At 34.1% G+C, this 25,356-nt stretch overlaps 1 protein-coding gene across 1 annotated transcript in view; it reads left to right on the forward strand.

Moving 5' to 3' along the window:
- The first annotated feature begins 222 nt into the window (after positions 1 to 222).
- Positions 223 to 25,356, forward strand: part of LOC127860226 (high affinity cGMP-specific 3',5'-cyclic phosphodiesterase 9A-like) — a 60,840-nt gene continuing 35,706 nt past the window's right edge. The window contains exons 1-3 of the mRNA XM_052398157.1: positions 223 to 459; positions 16,374 to 16,444; positions 19,547 to 19,624. Coding sequence (XP_052254117.1) covers positions 391 to 459; positions 16,374 to 16,444; positions 19,547 to 19,624 — 218 coding nt within the window. The 5' untranslated portion in view covers positions 223 to 390. The remainder of the gene's footprint in view (positions 460 to 16,373; positions 16,445 to 19,546; positions 19,625 to 25,356) is intronic.

Here is a 25,356-nt window from a genome sequence, read left to right on the forward strand (position 1 = left end):
TTTACTGCACAATAACACAATCAACGTCGCTAAGGTTACATTAGTGTGTTTGTATCGGGCGTAACTAAGCAACGATTACTATCGCTCAAGCGCATGTGCGCATTAGCGTCTTGAAATAAATATTGAGCTAGCGACATCATTGCCTATTGATTCCTGGCAGGAAAAGCAATGTATTAAGCTTGTAATCAGATCTATTTACTTCTTGCGTGTTACAAATCATGTGTAAAATTCATGCTTTAAATGACTTTTAAAAATGTTGTAGCTCTATCCGTGGTGTTAACGGTACAAATTGGTGAACTGTTTGCATAAATGTGATATTTAAACTGTGATGTTGTTGACGTTTTTATTCTAACCGCATTATTAAAGACAGTCCGAGACAGCTCTGCAAGAATGGGAAATGCTTCATCAATAGGCTCGTCTATCGTAATTTACCTCGACCTAAATGGCAAACACGAAAAGGTAGGACGTATAAGTTCGTAATTGTTAACGAATAACTTAAGAAATATTTTGTGTACATGTATGCTTTTTAATCACAAAATCAGATCATTTTTTTCTAAACTTCTTTTATACAGAATGACAATGCATTGTTTACTAAAACTTGGCATTAAATGAAAGTACGATTGACGTTTAAACATTCTGAAAATTTATTTGTAACGCTTGTCGTGAACAACTGCCTTATTGAAATATCACAATAAATGTTAGTTTAAGTTACACCGAAACAAAATTACCTTAAAGTATCTAAAACGCTCAAAATCAACGAAAATTTCGTAAAGTATTTCGTAAAATAAAGTTAACAGTCAGTGTTCCTTACAGCAATAGCCACAATTTCAACGCTAGATGTGGTTTGATAACATAGATTTGTGTAGATACAAAATGCTCGTTTTTATTTATTTGTGACCACAATAAATTTCATGTTAATTTCCTGCGAATATATCTATTGATACGACACACGAACACTAAAATGGCACCATGTTAAAACCAAAATAAAAACGATCATTTTGTATCCACAAACATCTATTTTACCAGATCACGTCTGGCGTTGAAATTTCGACAATGGCCATACAAACAATGAATTTTATTGTTGAGCTTTATTTTACGAAATATTGTACGAAATTTTCGTTGATTTTGAATAGTTATGTTACTTTAATGTTTATATTGACTTATATTTATCGGAAAACATTGTTCCGGACCATAACCTTTTTTAATTACATTAAAATATTCCGTAATTGATATTTAGATTCGAAAGGTAACTATGATACAGTCATGATATTTTAAAGGTCGGCTCTTAAAAAATATTTTTGTTTCCTCACAAACACGTATACAATAATATCAAATATATAATATATTATGTTAATAAAATTGCGAAACTTCTGAAATTATCAATCCAATATAGGGTAACAACATGCCATGAGAAATTAAATTTAAAAATGTGTCATTACGGCGGGGTTTCTGTTGATTCGTCACCAACATGTATACGGATAATACTGCTGTAAGCAGTGATAGAGAGATCAGTGATAGAGAGATGCATTAAACTATTAATTAGAATATGCCAAAACTGTTCTGTTTTTACGATAAAATGGAATTATTCATATTTTAACATATAGAACAAAATTCCATGCGCCGATTTAAACTCTTGAAACCATTTGAGTTAATTATTAGATATTATTTACCCATTTATGCCTAGCGCCTAGCAAAAAAGCCTACGCAAACAGCGAAGACCCAGATGAGACGCCGCATGACGCCTCATCAGGGTCTGCGCTGTTTGCTTAAAAGAATTTCTGAAAGAAATGTTCTAAATATAGAAATTAATATACTAAACATCCCTAATTTTGGCAATAAATTGTTCCAATTTAGAAGGATGGGAGAGTCCACTAGGCATAAATGGGTTAAAAGGTTGTAATCAAACTGCCAGTATTTTAATCCTGTTCCCTTAAATAAGCCTGTGTGTGTTTGTTTTCTACATCTATATTATACAAGTATAGAACAGTTATTTTTACATTTAACAAATCAATAGCATAATTGTATGATATGTGACCAAATGTTTAGTGTAAAGAAACATCATATGGGAAAGTGATCGTTATAAAAATGTTTTCGTTTGTCGAGAACCGGGAACATATTGCAGTAAATATTTTAACAAAGTATGACGTATATTATTTAATTTTACATTAATTAAAATTTATTTAATTGTATGGCTTTAAGAAAAAGCACATTTAGCTTTAATAACAATGAAAGGTTAAATTTACATATTACATTATGCTAACGAAATAGAAAAATAACCATAAATAAATAATTCGGCATAAGGCGTTTACATTAGATTAACATTGTTAAATAAAGCCTAAAACGTTGTTTGTTTCCACTTATATACAAATGACTCTTTTTCTTCACTGTTTTTATAATAAACAAGTAATTTACAAATATATCAGGGACAATTTATTTTTTTTCAACATTCTAGATCTCTTTGAGACGAATTTTACTTTTAATGAAACAGTAGCATTTTCCAGTATGATCGAATGCAGTAAACATGAAGCGAAGAAGGCAAAACAATGTAAAGTTGTCACCTATTCAAGTATTGAGGTGTTATTTTGTATAATGTAGTTCAAACTAGAAATAACATTTTAACTACAAGTTTTAATTATACTCAACCCGACTAAGATTTTAAGTAATTGTCTATTAACCAGCGAATAACATATAATGGACCTTAATATCTTCATAAATCGCGATGTTTTCTATTTCGAGTGTTTAACAAAGATGGTTTGTTCTGATAGTATTTTTACCAAAAAAGAATTTTCTTATTATTTGTATTTATGTCATCGTATCATGGACAATTGATTATTTGTTCATGTATTCATTCGCATTCTATATATCTATTTCTATCTATCACAGTCGATACCATAACAAAGGAGGACTTGTTTCCGTGTGAATGCACTCTTTTCTAACCTATTTGGCACTGTTATGTTTGTATAATAACGTTTATCACACATTACGGACACGTGTCTTTCGCCAGGATTTTGTCGGGTTTTTTAGATGTGTCCGACTAGATCTGAATTTCTTATGTCATGTTAAAAGATTTTAGTCATTTGTGTCGTGTGTTTGTCCTGTGTCTTGTTGTAGTGCTGTTCATTTATCTGTAAACGGATGTGTAAGCACGATTTTCAAACTGCATGCACTAAGAAAACGTCCGCCGAAGACTGATTTTTTAAACAAGAATACTTTCTTTCATGTATGTATAAAGGCAACTCTTAAACATTACCATCGTCTATGCTTCAAAACATTAGAAACAGTGTTCTATACATGCACATGCAACGAAATGCGTGTACTTGTACTGTCAAGCAGTTTCTGAAATGACATCCGAATACGTAGGCAAGCATAATTATACATTCGAGATAAACAGTTTGTTTATTAATTTAATCCGTTGGATAAGCATTTTAAAGAGGATTTACATGAGGCGCAGATTGTATGTTAGAACATAAACGTTATCCAAATGTTCTTTGGACGCGTCTGCTCGAATGCTGTTACACAATACACATATTATATAAGGAATATTACTATGTATTTATAGACTATTAAAAGACTTTTAATATGTCGTTAAATAAAGTACCTCGTTATGTTGAAAGTATTTACCAATTGATTTCACTTTGTTCAATCTAGTAGATATATTTATTTCTCTTTCATAATATATCGCTAATTTTACAAGAATTGTACATCAACATCATTCGGTTACTGCTGTTGTACAAATATAGATTCATACATTATATTACTGACATCAAATTAATTAATTAACTTTAAATTGTGTATTGTGTCAACTGTGGTTAAGCCGCAAATTAATACAATTTGTTGTCGGGTTTTTTTCATATTAATTTTGGTTTACTGTTCTGTTAAGTATCAATTTAAGGCCAAAAACGATGCTCGTTACCACAAACATCTTAAAAAGCGTTTTTTAACCAAAACTCTTTTCATTTACTACCATTTAAGTAACACGAATTATTTTCAAATAAAATTAATATGTTCAGAAAAAAAACACTTCCGAATCATGACTTTACAGAGAGTAAAAAACTGCACAAACTACAATTAAGTGCATCATATAAAAGTAAAAGATAATAAACGTCATGTTTGTATTAATATTTTTTTAACAGTCTTCACCTATAATAAATCAATATTACATATCGTTACTATACATATTAACAAAATGACTTCGCGAGCGGCCCGTTATTCGTATATAGCGTAATTATGTTTTATGATTATTTTGTTTCCTAACCTTCATTACTGCCATATCAATAGGAAATCCGAATGTATTGACACGGAACTCATATGTACTGATTTATTGCGGGATGCTCTGATGTCTTACTAATGACTTAACCGGAACGTTTCTTTGCTTAGTTAATGAACCAATCCATCAAAATTTATGGACAAGTATTCCGCATTAACGACGATGTAACTATAAAAGACGTGAATGTCAAGCTTTCATAGCATTGCTCATTAAGAATCGATCGTAAATCTGCACGCGCAGCTATACAAGCATCTTCGATACGCGAAGCCTCAAATCTCAGGAACTAAGCGTTCATAAATAGGAGATTAATACAGCCCACTACGTACGTCAAACGAACTCGCATCTTCACCCATTTATGCCTAGAGGACTCTCCCATCCTTCTTAATAAGATCAATTTATTTCCAAAATTAGGGATGTCTAGTATATTCATTTCTATATTTAGAATATTTCGTACGGAATTTCCTTTGAGCAAACAGCGCATAATGCGGTGTCTCATCTGGGTATACGCTGTTTGCCAAGGCCTTTTTTTCTAGACGCTAGGCATACAATGGTTAATTACGAATCATCTCCAAAAGCGGCTAGTCAAATGTGCAACGATTTCGCGGAATTACAGATTCATTGACGTACATGTTAGCACCTTTAAGCGCGATAGGCAGCTGCGAGAAAGAAGCTGTGAACGAAGTACTTTCTTCAATTGTATTGCTAAATTAATTTGTCAGCAGCTTGGGGGGGGGGGGTTATTGCGTCAATTTATGGACACCACTGGAAATTGAAAACCAAGTATACTTTGTCATTGTCTTTATTGCTACTGATTCTTCATGTATGCCATGTAAAAATGCATCTATGCTTATGTTTGCGTCGCCGAAAACGATACATACGTTCATTGCGGAGATTTCTTCAATGCAATTTAAAAAGCAAAAGTATTTCGGCGACGTATCGAATTGCTTTCAGACAGGCAATTGCGACTTATCAAAGAGAATCGCTAAAATAGCAAATATTTTTTATTAAATCTGTAATTACAAGCTGTATAATATTATTTTTTCATTGAACGATGGTGGAATTATCTTTGGCTGTGGGAGAGAATTTAAGTGCCAAAAGTAAACAACACATTCCCAGTATTGTGATAACCATATTAACTCTTATTTGCCGGGAAAAGGAACTTAGCCGTGGTCGCATAGGTGAAGAGCGCGTGTACGAAACACTGTACATTGCGATTGTTTGCGGACTACGATTTGATTGAATTCAGAATTATGAATATGTGAATATGACCATGAATATACAGATACACAATACACACGATTCAATGAACAAAAGGTAAATATTCGAACACAAATTGCGGGACTAGAACTGTTCGCAGTTTAAATCCGACCAGGCGCAGACCTCGTTCTCAGTAGCATAAGTGCAATTGATCGGCGTCAGTTTGCTTATTGAATGGTTACTAATCGAAAAATGATCTGCAAATTGATCAGCGACACGTTTGTTATCTATCGGCATCTCACATGTTGCGGATCATATTTGCGCAACGAACATTTTGTACGGAGATAATAAAAGAAAATTGAATGCATAATTTAATGTTTACAACGAATTTAAACATGGGTTTGCAAACACGCGGCTGGTTAACATAGATTTTGAGCCCGGAAACATGTTTTCATAAACATCAATAGTGGCGCACATTTCTTTACACGTTTATTAAACGGAATCAACATGCTCTACAAAATTGATAAATAGCTCATTGTTTTACCTCCATACGTCAATTGGTGATAATAAATCTCGATAAAAATAGTCCAATGCGATCGTAACTTGCGTAAATACAATTAGTACTTCTATAACCGGTGTCATATTGTGAAGACATTAAAACGTGGCTATATGGTACCATTTCATAATATTTAATTCCAACGAAATAAGAGTCCAGGAATAAGTATAGAAACATTATACTATATTATATTATATTATATTATATTATATTATATTATATTATATTATATTATATTATATTATATTATATTATATTATATTATATTATATTATATTATATTTTTATATATTATATTTTTATATATTATATTATTAAGGTTTGAAAACATATTTTTCAACATAAAGTACTGAGTTGCAATAATGGACCTCCTAAAGGCTTTTACAGGTAAACACGCCACCTGGAATCACGCAACAGAACTTTGATCTGTAATACGAGCCATATTATTAACTGTCTTTAATACACACGAAAAGATCATAATAATAATATCCTTTATGTGAAAATTTAAATAATTGCGTGATATGGTTTGCTCGCAGAATAATGACATTAATCCAAGTTTCAAAAACGTAAGCGGTCAATGACAATACGTTTTCGCAATGGACAACGGCGAGTATTCCGGTGTAATTGGTTTAATCACCCAGGTGTGATACATCGACTATCTCCGGGACCATCGTTAGTTTTTATGCTCCCCAAAAAAAATTCGGCGGAGCATATAGTTGTCAGTTTGTCCTTCCTTCCTTCCTGTCTTCCTTCCTGTCTTCCTTCCTGTCTTCCTTCCTGTCTTCCTTCCTTCCTTCCTTCCTTCCTTCCTTCCTTCCTTCCTTCCTTCCTTCCTTCCTTCCTTCCTTCCTTCCTTCCTTCCTTCCTTCCTTCCTTCCTTCCTTCCTTCCTTCCTTCCTTCCTTACTTACTTACTTACTTACTTACTTACTTACTTACTTACTTACTTACTTACTTACTTACTTACTTACTTACTTACTTACTTACTTACTTACTTACTTACTTACTTACTTACTTACTTACTTACTTACTTACTTACTTACTTACTTACTTACTTACTTACTTACTTACTTACTTACTTACTTACTTACTTACTTACTTATTTACTTAGTAGGTCACCGATGCTAATAATAGTCTTCCTTCCGTCACACTTTTGCTACCGTTTCTCATAGCGCCTTCAATACTTAACCAATCGCTTTCATATTTGGCATGTAGGTACCTTGCATGGACCTCTACCGTTTGATGAGGATTGAGGTCACGGGGATAAAGGTCAAGGTCACCGATGCTAATAATAGACTTCCTTCCGTCACACTTTTGCTACCGTTTCTCATAGCGCCTTCAATACTTTACCAATCGCTTTCATACTTGGCATGTAGGTACCTTGCATGGACCTCTACCTTTGGATGAGGTTTGAGGTCACTGGGGTCAAGGTCAAGGTCACCGATGCTAATAATAGACTTCCTTCCGTCACACTTTTGCTACCGTTTCTCATAGCCCCTTCAATACTTAACCAATCGCTTTCATACTTGGAATGTAGGTACCTTGCATGGACCTCTACCTTTTGATGAGGTTTGAGGTAACCGTTTCTCATAGGGCCTTCAATACTTTACCAATCGCTTTCATACTTGGCATGTAGGTACCTTGCATAGACCTTTACCTTTTGATGAGGTTTGAGGTAACTGGGGTCAAGGTCAAGTTCACCGAGGCTAATAATAGACTTCCTTCCGTCAAACTTTTGCTACCGTTTTTCATAGCGCCTTCAATACTTTACCCATCGCTTTCATATTTGGCATGTAGGTACCTTGCATAAACCTCTACCTTTTGATGAGGTTTGAGGTAACTGGGGTCTTTGTCAATGTTACCGAGGCTAATAATAGACTTCCTTCCGGTACACTTTTGCTACCGTTTCTCATAGCGCCTTCAATACTTTACCAATCGCGGTCATATTTGGCATTGGTAGGTACCTTGCATGGACCTCTACCTTTTGATGAGGTTTGAGGTCACTGGGTCAAGTTCACCGAGGCTAATAATAGACTTCCTTCCGGTACACTTTTGCTACCGTTTCTCATAGCGCCTTCAATACTTTACCAATCGCTGTCATATTTGGCATTGGTAGGTACCTTTCATGGACCTCTACCATTTGATGAGGTAATAGATTATTTTAGGTGTTTATTAACACATACATTAACAAAGCGCACATCGGGGAGCATCCATCAGTTTCACTGATATTCTTGTTTTATCAAGTTTTTGTTTTGAGCATTTCTCCACAAAAGACACGCAAATTGTCGATTGTAATTAACATGTATCGTGCTTGTTACGTCGTATTAGGTTGATTGAACTCGAATTTTAGAGACAAATTTTGTACCTTGCTTTTGCCTTTGCGAGGAAGAACTTTCAGCTTTTCGTATGTACTCATTAAATACAGAAAATACTGTAGCGTCGCAGTTATTTTTTAAGAACACAACTTCTGTCGTCAAAACCGAAGATCGTTCACTTTTTGGTCAACACCAACAGAGCGTTTAAATACTACACGTTTATTCATTAATTGAAACGAAACGCATCAACACAGTGGTAATAATTCGACATCATTACCAACAACAGCATCATCATCAGCATCAAGTTCACCATGGTGAAATCATATCGTAACCGTCATAATCAACGCAGTCAAAATTAACAGTAGAATAATCCGCAACATTGTTCTCATGATCAAATTATCAATACTGCAATCATAGGTCAATACCCATTCGTTTTGATATGGAAATATTAGGAATAATTACGTCTACAAACTGATTTAACGCTGTTATTGATGTGAAACATGCGAATAATACTTGTATAATGATGATGTATATATCGCGTATTACACCATGATATTTGAGAAAACATGACGTATCAGATGATATGATGATACGCTTTTGTTGACAAAGTCGATGGCGATAATAGAAGTGATGGTTGTACGGTATTGTTGTTGATGATAATGATTATGATGAACATAATGATGTTTATGGTGCTTTCGTTGCAATTGTTGTTGTTGTTGTTTGTTTTTTTTTGTTCAGGATGATGATGATGATGATGATGATGATGATGATGATGATGATGATGATGATGATGATGATGATGATGATGATGATGATGATGATGATGATCAAAAAACAACATTTAATGCTGAAATGTCGAGGGTTTTATTGAAACAAAAAATAATTAAATGTGTCTGATCTTAGAAGTTTTGCTATTATCCAATTTGATTAACACTCGTTTACGCGGAAAACGATCGACGAATTAGGACGAACGCAATTGTTTACATCTGTTAGTATATAAACAAATATTTTGCTCATTATAATTACTGAAGATATATTCTATATTGAGAACTTTACACAACATGTTCGCTGAATAGAATTTTGTGGTAAACAATATATGTGTTAAAATTAAAAAGCACTATATAATACAATTACTGATTGTATATAACATTGTATTTGTAAAACTAGTTTTGCAAATTTTTTGAGTGATAATATTCATTTTTTATGTTGTGATACTTAAATATGCATCTGAAATGACAGATCATATTTTATCAGCGCCCATTATTATTTTTATCAAGAAATAATAAAAGAAATTACATGCAAAAGTTCATGATAACATCCATTCAAAGGAAATCGTGAAAACGGGCGGCTAGCAAAAATAGGTTATTTAAAGAGCACGAAAACATGTTTTCATAAACAGCATATGTGGCGCACGTTTTCATACACGTTGGTGGAACGGATTCAAAATGCCTTTCAAAATTGTCAAATTTCTCCATGTTTACTAACAGACGTCAATTCGTGGTAATAAATATTGATACAAACAGGCAAATGCGATAGTAACTTGCGAACAAACAATAATATCTGATATAATCGTTGTCCTATTTAAAGTTATTAAAACGTGCTTTTATGAAGACGATTTACTTGTGTGTACGTCCATATAAACTGTCTGTCTTTCAGTCTGTCTCTGGTATAATGCTACAATTTCATTCCCTAAAGAGATCATCTTATTCCAACGAAATTAAATTCCAGAGATATCGGTAATACTATACATTATGGTTAACTGTTTATAAATAATTCCGGTTAAAACCTCGTACGAAAAATGAGAAGGTGATAAAAAAAATCGAGATCACGAAAATATAAGAATTTCAGTAAACTTTCTATAGTGAGACGCCCGATAAATTGAATTAGACACATTGTTATTTTCTCTATTGTATACATATTGTCGCCATGTATTAGTATGCTGATAGCCTTATACTATTGCTAAACGGAACGAAACAGACTACGTGGCGTATTAATTTCGTGGTTTGGACTGATATATTGTTGTAAATTAAAGTAAAAGTAGGCCACTAGATCAAAATCCTAGTCAAAGCGCTTAACGCTTTCCTGTTATTCGCTTTTATATACGGGTATGCGCCGTACTTTTGATCAACACCACACTGCGTTTTAGTACCACATTAATATGGTGAAACGAAACACATCATCATCGTCGTCGTCATAATTCGATATCATTATCATCATTAAAATTACCATCATTATTATTATCATCATTATCAAATTCACCATCGTAATATCATAACGTAATTAGTATAACGATCAACGTCACAATTTGCATCGTCATATTAAGCAAAATGTATCTAATTATTAGATTTTGAATATTGCAATCATCGGCCAATACCCATACGCCGTGATATGGACATATCAGGAATACAATGTACCTTTATTCGGTTACTGAACTATTGCTTCGGAATATGATATTAATTGTCTAATAGAACAGAACAGAACAAAACTTATAATATTGTTAATATTGTAATATAAAATAGTGATGATAAAGACGATGGCGATAATTGCGGCGATGGTATTATGGTGGTGGTGGTGGTGCTGTTGAGTATGATGATAGGACATGATGGATACGTTAGTGTTTTCGTTTTTTACTGTTGAAAATGGTGTTGGTGAGAAGAATCCGGATTTTGATCACTGGGAAAGATGTTGAATAGAAGGATTATGCAAGGCTACATTTATTTTGTTCGATCCCTTACAACAAACTTCGAAAGCGAACAACAAAAATCACACCTCTTGATTACTGCGACAAACAGTCATAAAAGACATACGTATTAAAACTTATGTCCGGGAAGTTAGAGAAAAACTTAGAACTAATAGCAAAGGCGTCTAATTAAACTGTGACACCATTCAAATATTGGTTTATTTGCTACAGTGTGTTGTTGAACGAGCAACACGACTGAGTACACAGGGTTAATTGCAATTAAAAGAGCTTTGAAACTTCCATTAAGCAATTAGGAGGTTCATGGAGCAGGAGACTTTATCTTAGCTTTTATGACAATACAACTTAATTAAAAGTACGCATTAAGCTAGATGTTATCACTCGAGATATTGTTTAAAATCTTTCAGTCATTCCTAATGAAAACTTAATTAGTTACCGCAAAGACACATACAAATTGAGCCATGATAGAAACATTTTTGCGTGCTTTTTAAATTGCTTGTTTTTGTGTGCATGTTTGTTTGTTGGTTGTTTTGTTGTTTTGTGCTTGCTTGCTCGCTCACTCGTTCGTTCGTTCGTTATTTCGTTCGCTCCTTCGTTCGTTCGTTCATTCGATCGATCGAACGATCGATCGAATGATTGATTGAGCAGAAGTAAATCTACTGAGACAAGGAAAAACAGTAAACAAAACGTACAGTCTTTTAAATAAAGTACAACTCTATAACACAACTGCGGTGTCGTTCACCGATTTCTGTTGCTATATCGGGAAAGCGTTGACAAATAATCAAACTATGATATCACTTAAAATGGACATTTTGCGACAAAGCATTCGTGTTATTTTCAGCGGTTAAAATACGCGACTCTTCTCAGTGACGTTCGTGAATGCGAACTCATTATATAAGGTTGATTGAACTCGATTTTATAGAGACATTATTTGTACATGGCTTTTGCCCTTGCGAGGAAGAACTTTGAGCTGTTCGTATCTACTCATAAAACTTCAAAGCATTCAAGAAGAACTTATGCAGAACTATGCTAATACTTATGCCACGCAATTCAAATTCTCATCAAAGCGCTGATGGTATGCAGTTGTTCGCTATTAAGCAAACAAAAGACACTGTGAAACCGAAGTTATTCAAGGACAAAAAGTTTGTCTTCAAAATCGAAAGGCGTTCCCTTTTTGGTAAATACCAAGAGTGCGTTTAAATATTACTCGCTCATTCGTAGATGGAAATGAAACGCACGATCACTGTTGTCATAATGCGACATAATTACCAAAATCAAAATTAACATCCTATTTATCATCAACATCTAGTTCACCATACCAAATGAAAAATTTGCTTTCCCTCACTGGCATCATCATAACCGTCAAAATTAACAGCAGAATAATCCGCAACATTTTCGTCATTATCAGATAATCAATACTGCAATCATCGGTCAATACCCATTCGCTTTCATATGGAATTATAAGGACAATAACTTCTACGTACTGATTTAACACTGTTATTGCTGTGAAAAAAGCGAATAACCAGACTTTTGTATAAACACCGTGCTGTGTTCCTAGTTTGTTATCATCATCATCATCATCAGCAGCAGCAGCAGCACAAGCATCATCATCATCATCATCATCATCATCATCATCATCATCATCATCATCATCATCATCATCATCAAATCTTTCCTGTTATTCGCTTTTATATACGGGTTTGCGCCGTACTTTTGATCAACACCACGCTGCGTTTAAGTACCACATTAATATGGTGAAACGAAACACATCATCATCTTCGTTATAATAATTCGACATAAATATGATCATTAAAATCACCATCATTATTATAAGCATCAAATATCAAATTCACAATCTTAATATCATTACGTAATCGGTATAACGTTCAACGTCACAATATACATCGTCATAATGAGCAAAATTTATCTAATTATTAGATTTTGAATATTGCAATCATCGGTCAATACCCATTCGCTTTGATATGGAAATATCAGGAATACTTGTGTCAAGTTACATAATTATTGCTTCGGACTATGATATTAATTGTCTAATAGAACAGAACAGAACAAAACTTATAATCGTGTAAATATTGTGTATCATTAAATAATAAAACATGATAATAATTTGTTCACTGTTAAGATGATTGCGATGATAAAATGGTGATGATAAAGACGATGGCGATAATTGCGGCGATTGTATTATGGTGGTGGTGGTGGTGGTGGTGCTGTTGAGTATGATGATAGAACATGATGGGTACGTTAGTGTTTTTGTTCTTTTTTATTCTTGGTAATGATGACGATGAGAAGAATTCGGATTTTGACTGTTGAATAGAAGGAATATGCAAGGCTACATTTTTTGTTCGATCACTTACAACAAAGTTCGAAAGCGAAGAACAAAAATCACACATCTTGATTACTACTACAAACAGTCATAAAAGACATACGTATTGAAACTTATGTCCGGGAAGTTAGAAAACCCTTAGAACTAATAGCAAAGGCGTCTAATTAAACTGTGACATCCTTAAAACATCGGTTTATTTGCTACAGTGTGTTGTTGAACGAGTAACACGACTGAGTACACAGGGTTAATTGAAAATAAAAGAGCTTTGAAACTTCCATTAAGCAATTAGGAGATTCAAGCTTTTATGACAATACAACTTAATTAAAAGTACGCATTTAGCAAGATGTTATCACTCGAGATATTTTCTAAAAGCTTTCAGTCATTTACAATGAAAACTTAATTATTAACCACAGAGACAAAAAAAAATGTGTCATGAATTTGCGTGGTATTACAATTTACTTACCGACCGACCGACTGATTTATTCACGATAAAATTTAATTTATCTGAGACAATGAAATAAAAACAGTAAACTTAACGTATAGTTTCAAGTACGACTTGAAAACACACCTGCAGTGTCTTTCACCGATATCTGCTTCTAAGTTCAGAAAGCGAGCGTTGACAATTTATCAAACTGTCATATCAACTGTTGTTGATGATGGTGGTGGGAAGAATTAGGAATTTGATCACTGGAAAAGATTTGGAGTAGAAGGATTATGCAAGGCTACATTTTTTTTATTTCGATCACAACAAACTTCAACAAACTTCGCAAGCGAACAACTAAAATAACAGCTCTTCTGCTACACACAGTCTTAAAGGCATACGTTTCAAAACTAATGTCCGGGAAGGAAGTAAAACCTAATAAAAAAAAAATAGCAAAATCGTTTTAATTAAACTGTGACATCATTAACCCATTTATGCCTAGCGTCCTGAAAAAAGGACATTGCAAACAGCGTAGCATAATGCGGCGTCTCATCTGGGTCTGCGCTGTTTGCTTAAATGAATTTCTTTATGAAATATTCTAAATATAGAAATAAATATACTTGACACCCCTAATTTTGGAAATAAATTGATCCAATTAAGAAGGATGGGAGAGTCCACTGGGCGTAAATGGGTTAAACAATTGGTTAATTTGCTGAAGTGTGCTGTTGAACGCGCAAAACGACTGAGAACACAGAATTCATTGAAAATAAAAGAGCTTGAAACATCCATTCAGCAAATAAGAGCTTCATGGAGCAGGAGATTTTATCCAAGCTATAATGACATTACAACTTAATTAAAAGTACGCATTAAGCAAGATGTTATCACTCGAGAAAACTTCTAAAATCGTTCAGTCATTCCTAATGAAAATTTAAAAAGTTACCGCCAAGACACAAACAAATTGTGTCATGATACACAGATATGTTCGTGGTATTTAAATTGCTTGTTTGTAATTGTTTTTTGTGTGCATGTTTGTTTGTTGGTTTTTTTGTTTGTTTTGTGCTTGCTTGCTCGCTCGCTCGCTCGTTCGTTCCTTCGTTCGTTCGATCGATCGATCGATCGATCGATCGATTGATTGATTGATCAAAAGTAAATATACTGAGACAAGGAAAAACAGTTAACAAAAAGTACAGTCTTTTTAATAAAGTACAACTCTAAACCCATCTGCGGTGTCGTTCATCGATTTCTGCTGCTAAATCCGGAGAGCGTTGACAAATAAATAAATCAAATCAACACTCAAAATAGATCTTCTACGACAAAGTGTTTGTGTTATTGTCAGCGGTTGTAATAAGCGATACATCTGTATGACGTACGTGAATGCAAAATCGTTATATTTTAATCATTGTGCGAGATAACAATTATTGTTATTACAAGCAGTTGAATAAAGCAACCTATCTATACGAGGCATAGTTGTTAAGGCGAACAATTTATTAAGCAAATTAATAAACTTGCATAAACTATTGAATCTCTTGAACAATGACGATGCATATATGATTATTTGATTGTTTAGTGCGCACTTTTGTTTCATGCAATTGTTGTTTCATCATGTAAGAGATACTTTTTAAGTAATCGTTTATCGTCCAATAGACAACGATGTGGAGTCCCGGGCCCGCGTTTTTTAGAGTTCTCTGTGATACTTACAAATGTAAAAAGCCCATTAACACTCAAAATCAACGAATATTTCGGACACTATTTAGAAAAATTAAAGTTAACCCATAACAAATCAGTGTTCCTTAAAGCAACAGCAACAACTTCAACGCTAAATGTAGTATGGTAGCATAGATTTAACAAAATATATAAAATACTTTTTTGTGGAACAATATATTTATCACATGATTATGTACCATACCTTATTAGTGTTTTTGTGTCGTATGAATAGATATCGTTGCGGGAAATTTTAATGGAATATATTGTGCCACAAAAAAAAATAAGAACGAGTATTTTGTATCTCGTCAAATTTATATGACCATACCACATCTAGCGTTGAAATTCTGGCTATTGCTATATAAAGGAACACAGCTTTTTTGGGTTAACTCTATTTTAGGAAATTTTTGCGAAATATTCGTTGCTTTTGAGTATTTATGTCACTTAAAATGTTTTTAAACACACGATGTTTCATGTTTTGTTAATATAACTATTCATGCTATGTGTTACAAGTTGCGCTTCATGTGATGCCAAACATAGGGTCACTTACTTGTTATTTGTTGTGTTGCATGCGATGTTAACCCTTTTATTCCTAGCGTCTAGAAAAAAAGTCATTGGCAAACAGCGAAGACCCAGATGAGACGCCGCATGATTCGGCGTCTCATCAGGGTCTGCGCTGTTTGCATAAAGGAATTTCTGTAAGAATTATTCTACATATAGAAATAAATATACTAGTCGTCCCTAATTTTGGAAATAAATTGATCCGACTTAGAAGGTTGGGAGAGTCCACTATGCATAAATGGGTTAAACGTGGTTCTACATCAACTGTCAATCAGTTGTTTTTCATGCGATTTTAGCAAATGTGTTCTGTGTTACAGATCGTGTTCAGTAAACACTGCAGCGCACGAGACATTCACGAACTGGTTGCACAGGCGGCTGGATGTAGCAAGTGAGTAGATCTATTTTGTTTCGATTTAAAGCAGTTGATCTGTAAATTAACGACCAAAAACAAACAAAAAACAAAGGTTTTTTTTGTCACAAGATTGCACTATATATTCAGATAAAAGGAAACGTTTTTAAAATACAGCAGCGATCAGAACATCAACGATGTGTACTTACAAATTATAATAACGATCTACCGTATTCGCTTGAATTTTTTTTTTGATGAAATTTTCCACCTTTTGCTCAGATTCTTCGAAATTCATTTTTATATGATGACATGTCAGTCCCAAACACACGTACAGTGTCGTCCCATATAAGCCTGTGCAGTCCACACAGGCTAATTAGGGACGACACTTTCCGCGGTTATGATATTTTTCGTTTAAAGAAAGTCTCTTCTTAGCAAAAATCAAATTTAGACGGAAAGTGTCGTCCTTGATTAGCCTGTGCGGACTGTACACTTTGTGCACATGCATTAAACCCCCTTTTCACAGAGCACGGTCCTCATGAGTCTCGTTCTGGGGAAAAAACAGGACTGAATGCATTTCGCACACACTTATCAGGGACGACACGTTCAATCAACCTTAACTGGATTTTCGTTGAGAAGAGTCATGCTTTAAACGAAAAATTACATGAACGCGGAAATTGCCGTTCTCAAAAAGACTGCGGACTGCACATGCTACATTTTACGCATATGCTTAACCACGCCGGGTATGCGAATACTTCGTTTACGGATGGCACTTCACTTACAGAGAACAACAAACGCCACGCGCGAGAGGTGAGTTCTTCAGTTTTTTTGTATTTATGTTCTGTTTATTTGGTTTTTAGACACAGAACATTGTTTGGGTGATTAATGGTATAGCACTTCGTATTGCGAAGAAAGAAATTCTCGAAAAACGGTGAATTATTAAAAAAAAACGATAAAAAGTCCATCGATAATCAGCATGAATTGAATGATCAGTACATATTTAAACAAAATAAACATACTTGGAAATAAATCAAGAACGTGCTTACAATTCGAAATAAAAGATCAATATATCCAGTAATGTTACAACATGTTACATTTTAGTTTACTAATGTATTTGAGAAAATTCAAATGTTTTAAGAGTCGCATGCACATTTTTCATCTGCACTTCGTTTACCGATCATCTAAAAAACAATGGCACTTCGTTTCCCGACATCTAGACACTTTTTTTCCAGATATAACACATTCGTTTTTTGTGAATCAAAAATGCAGAATTCGCTGTGGAATACTGTTAAAGTAAGCAGACAATAAATAAAAATGTATGTACTTAGTACGCAAATAAAAAACGAATTACCGAAGCATGTTCTTATCCCTTTGAAATATGATTATGATTTGGTATAAAAGTGAAAGATAAATGTTAAACAAATTGGATATGTCTTTTGAGTAAAATCTATATGACCATATATTTTAAATTACGTTCTAAGCGGTTGATCTAAAGCATTTATCTTTATGTCCAAATGAAGGTACTAAGGCTATTTACTTATATATTAGATAGCATGTCATGAATAATCACTCTGCTTAAACTGCCTCTCAGAGATTAATATCAGCAGCGATGCAGGTTCGAAATTCTATTGGAACTTTTTGGCTCAATGCCAATAAACGAAAATAGCAATAAAAGAACGGGCGGGGTTGATATAATCACACAACAGTGGTGTAAAAATTATGCATATCCGTCTTTGTTTTTAATATAAACACAACACATGCTGCATATGAAGTTCTATCCAATATAGCACCCTAAACTTCGTTTGTGGGGGTATACTAAGTACTGACTCCATAATATAACATTTAAACATTTTATGTACGCATTCCTTTTTTTCCAGAATCAGTTGTTTTTACGATTTAATTTTAACCATGATTCTAAAAACTCAACCAATACAGTGATTTAGGGTCAGGTGAATCGCACTTCGAGCAAACGTTAGCGTTGCGTAAAGGGAATTGCTTCCTATAAGCAGGGCTCAAAATTAAGGGAGTTTTACCATTCTCTTTTTCATTTTGTTGCTACGCATAAGTATCGTCTTGATGATGCGATTCAAATAAGCACAACCGACATAGGATTTTATGAAGAACAAATGTCTAAATGCCTCATAAAGACCCCTTCACTACCGTTATCTAGAGCCCTGCTATAAGTAAAATTAAACACGATTGTGTTGATCCGCATTATCCGTACACATTTATTTAATAATAAATATTATCTTATTTGAAAATTGCAATTATAATAAACATAGTATAAATTAATAGTAATGTGATTTTTGAAAAATATGTTTTCAAAATGTTTCGTATGAATAGCCATAATATAAATAAATGCATTTAAGATAGAAGATAAAACTCAGTTATTAGAGTGCCCGCTTTGTTGAAAGTCTCCGTAATCTGAAGTGCCCTTTATCGGTAAACAAAGTGGCTGCAACTTTATGTATGCCACCTATTACAACATGCACTATTTTTGTTTATATTTCATTGAATGCTATCAAAATTTCAGTATTTGAAGCACAGTGATTACTCTACATGCTGGAATAGCAAACAATTTCTTGCAATAATTCTAAGTAGTTTTATTTTGTTAAAATGTTTGCTGTTCATACAGTTTATGCTGTTTTCCGATCGAATTTTCTATTTTTTGGGCAAAACTGTACCATTTTTCCGTGAAATTGTGTATTCCCAATACAAAAGGATACACCATTTATCAACTCGACCATGTGTCTTGTCTTAAAAACTAATCTTTAGGATATTACTTTAAATAAAACAGAGGAACTTACCTCTAGCGCGTGGCGTTTGTTGTTCTCTGTTAGTGAAGTGCCATCCGTAAACGAAGTATTCGCATACCCGGCGTGTTAACTCATTTGTGCCTAGCGTCTCGAAAAAAGGCCTTGGCAAACAGCGTACACCCAGATGCGGCGTCTAATCAGGGTCTGCGCTGTTTGCTGAAAGGAATTTCAGTAAGGAATATTCAAAACATAGAAATAAATATACTAGACCTCCCTAATTTTGGAAATAAATTGATCCAATTTAGAAGGATGGGAGAGTCCACTAGGCATAAATGAATTAAAGAACATTTTTCAAGAATGAGGCTTATAAGTTCTGCTATCATTACAGGTACTGCTCATTAACCCTGAAGGATGATAGCGGCGCGCACGTGTCAATGTCACCGGCCATGCCGTGCAACACGCCAACGTAAGTCACGTGATTGGAACATTGTATTGAGGTTTAAATGTTCTCACGTTTTTCTGTTATGTACATGTACATGTGTACTTCATTAATTTGTTAATACGGGTTGTCACATGGCCAGATGATTCACATAGATTGGCAGTTGTCTCGTGCTTTACACAGTACGTGGTCCCCATCTGGTAGACACGGTTTCTGTTTGTTCACGTGTTTAAAATGTTGTCTGGTGAATCACGTGGTCGACACGTTGTCTGGCGAATCACGTGGTCGAAACGTTGTCTGGCGAATCACGTGGTTGACACTTTGTTTGTGATTTGCGTGTTTCAGAGGTTTGGTGGTGATTTGCGTGATATTGAATCACATGAATCGTGTGATTGGGACGTTGATTCGTGTTTGATGTTTGCTCGACTCTTGAACCAGGTGGTTGACAAGCTGTCTGGTTATTCACGTAGTTGCCACGGTGTATTTATGTATTCGACATTTAATTTACTTAGGTTTTGTAGTTTTCACTGACGTTATGTTCTTATAAGAATATTAAATTAATAAATAAAATATTGCGTGTTAACAAACAAGTTCTGTTATGTCGCTTCACAAATACGCTATATTGTAAAGAATTAACTGTTAATTTAAACATTTCCCGCGGAGAGAACGAGAGCTCAGATTGATTTTCAGGTGTTACACAGAGGTTCATTTATGAACTGGTGCTATGTAAATGCGATGATTTTTTTATTGATTTTTTTTCATTTAGTATTTAGTTGTCGCAATATCGTCTACTCTTTTTAAACAACTTCCCACTAGTTTACAGTGCTAATATTCGTACAGTTATATACTATTGACACCAATCATCTTATTTTAAATAATTATTTTGCATCGTTGTATGCTCTAAAAACAATCGAGCGGAAAACATTTGTAGCAACCATGTTGCAGCACGAGTCGACATTTAACCCATTTATGCCTAGCGTCTAGAAAAAATGCCTTGGCAAACAGCGTAGACCCAGATAAGACGCCGCGTGATGCGGCGTCTCATCTGGGTCTGCGCTGTTTGCTTAAAGGAATTTCTGTAAGAAATATTCTAAATATAGTACGTATAGTTCGTACGTACGCGTTTGTCATGTCTATTGCATTTGTTGTGTATCTTATTGTTCATCCATTCATCCCTTGGTATAAATAAACGTGTTCTTACAAGCACGATTCATAACACACACACTACCACCATCAAAAACATCATCATTATCACCAATAAAAGTACCACCGCCATCCATAAACACCATGAACAACCTCTCCATCAGCAGCATCGCTATTACAACAAACACAATTCGTTAATCAACATCAAACAACTACAAACAACACCGCCATTATTAACATCTCTTTGACTACAACATCGATTCGTAAACGCCTAAAAAACGACATTAGCGACATCACAGTTAAAATATACACCATCAAAAAATAACTTTCAGAATCCAAGCTACATAAACACCACCAACAAAACTAACAACAAAACCAACACAAACATTATCACCATCAACAATAACGTTCAGAATCTCAGCTATATCACCACCTCCACCAAAAACTAACAACAACAAGAATACACAAATAAACGCCATCAAAATGTACCTTTCAGCATTCCAACTTAATAACCCCCTCTAGGCCACGACTTTTATATTTCTTGGTTTACAAAACCGCCGACCCTAATTTTTGGAAAATGGGAAAAAAAATAAAATCGGAAAATCGTCTTTTTTTTATATATTTTATTCCCGACCGCACTGAAAAACGAGCGAAACGAGAAAAAAACGATCCGGTTTGAGTACGGTTGCGATTAAAATCAAGTAAGTACAATCAACGATTGGTTCACATATATTACAGAGATCGGGATATTTTTCAATGTGACACAGTATGTACCAGTCCTTTTATGGGCACTTCTCAAAATTTATTTAATTACAGACAATAGGAAAATCAGCGTCAGTAAAATGTCGACCGCTTCAAAATTTATTTCCGAGTCTGTGACGCAACTATATTGCTTAACATGTTTATTATATTAAACAAACCCGATATTATAATAGATAAAAAGTATTACCTTGCAATTTGATAATTAGTATAAATAATCCAATAAAACACTGCCATTATTTACGATATATGTGTTTATGAATTTTGTAAACACGTCCGCCATAGTTTATAGGAACTGTACAGAAAGTTTGGAAATCGGAACAAATCGGTATATCTCGGAAAATCATTGATAAATGTATTTGTCGTTTTAATGCTTAGGGCCGAGTAATTTCGGCAAATCGGAACTCAACTTGCGTAAAATACTAGCTCAATTAACCGTTAAACTCCGCCTCCGTTCTCTGCAAAAGATTCGAAGGCGGAGCTTTGCACGTGCTATTATTAAATTGGAGGATTGCAATTGAGAAACAAACGCACGATTGGTTCGGCATGTTGATTGCTAGACAAAGGAAGCCAATTTTGTCGGCGCGAAATTTGTCGCTTTATTGCTTCAGACAGCAAGCGGCTTTCCTTTGATGACGTCAAACTGTCAATTCACAAAGACTGCACATTTTCGGAAGACTTTAACTGGCTTCTTGTTTACAATTCCAGTAAAAACACTTGCTAACATTAAACTTTGGATTAAAGGGGCCTTTTCACAGATTTTGGCATTTTTTTAACTTATTCATTAAATGCTTTATATTGATAAATGTAAACATTGGATCATAAAAGCTCCAGTAAAAAATCAAGAAAAAAAATAAAAAAAGGAAAAGAACATTGCCCGGAGCAGGTTTCGAACCAGTGACCCCTGGAGTCCTGAAGTAAAAACGCTTTAGCCTACTGAGCTATTCCGCCGAGTACACATTCGTGACGTATTTTATACCTTATATAAGCAATCTTCGTAGTTTCACAAAATTTAACGACAAAAACAGAACTCTCCAAATTATTCAATCGTTTCGCGTTGCAACGCTTTATAATTTTTAGGTTTTAAAATCGTCAAAAGATGTCTATAATGGCTATATTAGAGCATGGTTAATGTTCAGTATTACTGTTTCCTCACAAATATCATAACTAAAACGAAAACTTACGAATCTGAATCAACTTTTTTCAATGTTGTCAATTTACCAAAGCGTGAAAAGATCCCTTTAAATTATCAAAATAAAGCAAAAGTCAAGTTGACAAATATGATTGTATTAATTCGCGTCAGTTCAAATAAGACGTTTTGCGTTGTAAATCAAAGAGTTTTCATGACAACAACAACTTTAACAAACATTACCGCGACGACGCGGGGATCGATCTACCTCGATTTTTTTTCATGGACGATGTCATAAGTCCAATAAGAGCAAACACATACATATATAGATGTGTTTCATTGCATAATTTTGATTTTTCGTCTCTGTGTTAAGGTTATAAAAGATATGATGTCTTTGTTCTGATGTTATTAGTATTAACTTATTTTTCCAATATTTTTTTTTTTTTTTTCGACCGCCCGATGGACCATTTTCCAAATAATTTTTGTAAACCAATAAAAAAAAAAGTCGTGGCCCTACCATAACCAACAACAAAAACAAAACAAAAAAAAGTATCGCAAACAACGCCAACAATTAACCTTTCGACAGCGAGAGTGAAGCCGCCCCCGCCCCCGCCCCCCCCCCCCCCCCCCCCCCCGATTTCAAGGGAGGTCACTGCGCCGAAGTCCGTCATATAACTGACTAAGCGAATCGGTAATCGGTACGTTGGAAGATATTCTCGATGATTTCGGTACAAATTGCATGCACTTTTTGTAATACTATCATGTTTATTTAAAATGTGTTAAATGTAAAGTATCAAATGGGTGTTTTGCTCCCCTCAAAGATATAGTACCGGAAAGATATAGTACCATAAAGGCCGTTTACCAAAAAGGCTTCCCAAAAAGGCCGCATAAGTGAACCAAAAACGCCTCATGGTATACCAGTAAGGCCATACAATATTTTTTATTATCATTGAATAGTTATGCTGAATATAATTGTCATATCTATTAAATAGTCATAACTTTTTTATTAGTCTACTTAAAAGTCGTTTGGGTTAGTTTTTTTTTAATTGTTTAATAGCTTTAAATAACAACCAACTTTGTAACTTTCATCCATGGGTGGAATATGCACACTAAAACATACTATTTAATATACAACAGACTTGCTTTATATCATGATTATTTGTAATCATGAGAAAAAATGAGCCACATAACAGGAAATTGGACCTTAGGGCGATTGCGACCATTTTGGCTCCAAAAGAGCAGTCTGATCAGGATCCAAACTGTTCAACATAATTTTCATTCAGTTAGTACTTCTAAAGATGTTAAGCGAACACTTTGGATCCTGATCAGACTGCGCTTGAATTGATCTTGATCCAAACTTTGTGTAGTGAAAATTCTAGTACATAAAATGTGAATATTTCATTTAAGAAACCGTGAGTTATAGACTTATAAAAACATGTGCTGCGTTTCATTTTATTTTCAGAAAGATTTATAGTGTTTATATATGTGAAGTGAACACAAGAGGCATGACTACAATATTTGGTGTGTAAAATCGTTATGAGGTTTTCTTTGAAGTTTGTTCAAATCATGCAGAAAATTTGCCCTCCCTAGGGGTTACTGTTTTGCTTATAAATATAAATAATATGATCATTCTATGAAACCGCAAGGCCCTTTGGTTTGTTGCGTTGCATGCCAACCATGTAGTTGTTCTTTGCTAAGTTTCCTCAAAGCATGTCTCCGTGGTCAAAACTGTTTGCGCTTCAAGGTTCAACTGATTTATATAGATTAATGTCTTTGATAATCCCTAACAACACAGACACCTCAAGGGTCAGGAGTTCAACATTTCTAGGTGTGATCAAATCATACATTTGGAGTTAAAAATACCCCGTCCTTGTTTCACATGCTTAATATTTACTTATATAATAAAGAGTTAAACAATATTATTCGCTCAAAAAGCATGGGTTAGGTGATAATTAGTGTGTATGTGACATTGTATGGCGGTAATCTTCGTAGGTTTTGTATCATGTCCATTGGCTTCACATTAGCCCCAACAAAATATTGAGGTAAAAGACACAATATACCTAGAAACCTAGATTTATTTCATTGAACATTTTCTTAAGTGAAAGCCGTATAAAGAATTAAATAGCACATGTAGCAAGGATTTAAATTGTTGTAGTAGAATTACTCTGCTGACTGTATATAACTTACTCGCAAGATTAATTATATATAGAACACAATTTTTGAAATATGTAATTGTATATTTTAAAAAAGTATTTTATTTTAATAATTTAATAATAACTTGTGCGGACTGCACAAAAGATTCACAGTATTGTCAAAATAAAATGGTGTAAACTTTTGCACATATTATTTTTTTCCTCTCTCATTCACAGTTTAAGTTCAAATGAAAATTTCTATGGAATGTGTTGTCTGTATTATTTAAGGAGAAACAGCAAAAACATGTTTTGATATATTATAAACATAGAGAGCTATATAAATGTGAAGATAATAATAACACTTGGAACAAATACATAGAGCCTATTGAGCACATTTATCAACAGAGCCTGATGTGATAAATTTATTTGCATTCCTTGCAGTACAAATCTTGCAGTATGAAAACATTATTTAAAGTTGATAGAACATCATATTTCGGCTAAATAATAACTCATTTTTGGAAAATAATGTCAAGAACAATAAATAAAACTTTCTTGTGACTTTGACGGACATACGAACATCGAGACCCAATTTTATT

Source organism: Dreissena polymorpha, chromosome 15 (assembly GCF_020536995.1).
Source record: "Dreissena polymorpha isolate Duluth1 chromosome 15, UMN_Dpol_1.0, whole genome shotgun sequence".
NCBI classification, from domain to species: domain Eukaryota; kingdom Metazoa; phylum Mollusca; class Bivalvia; order Myida; family Dreissenidae; genus Dreissena; species Dreissena polymorpha.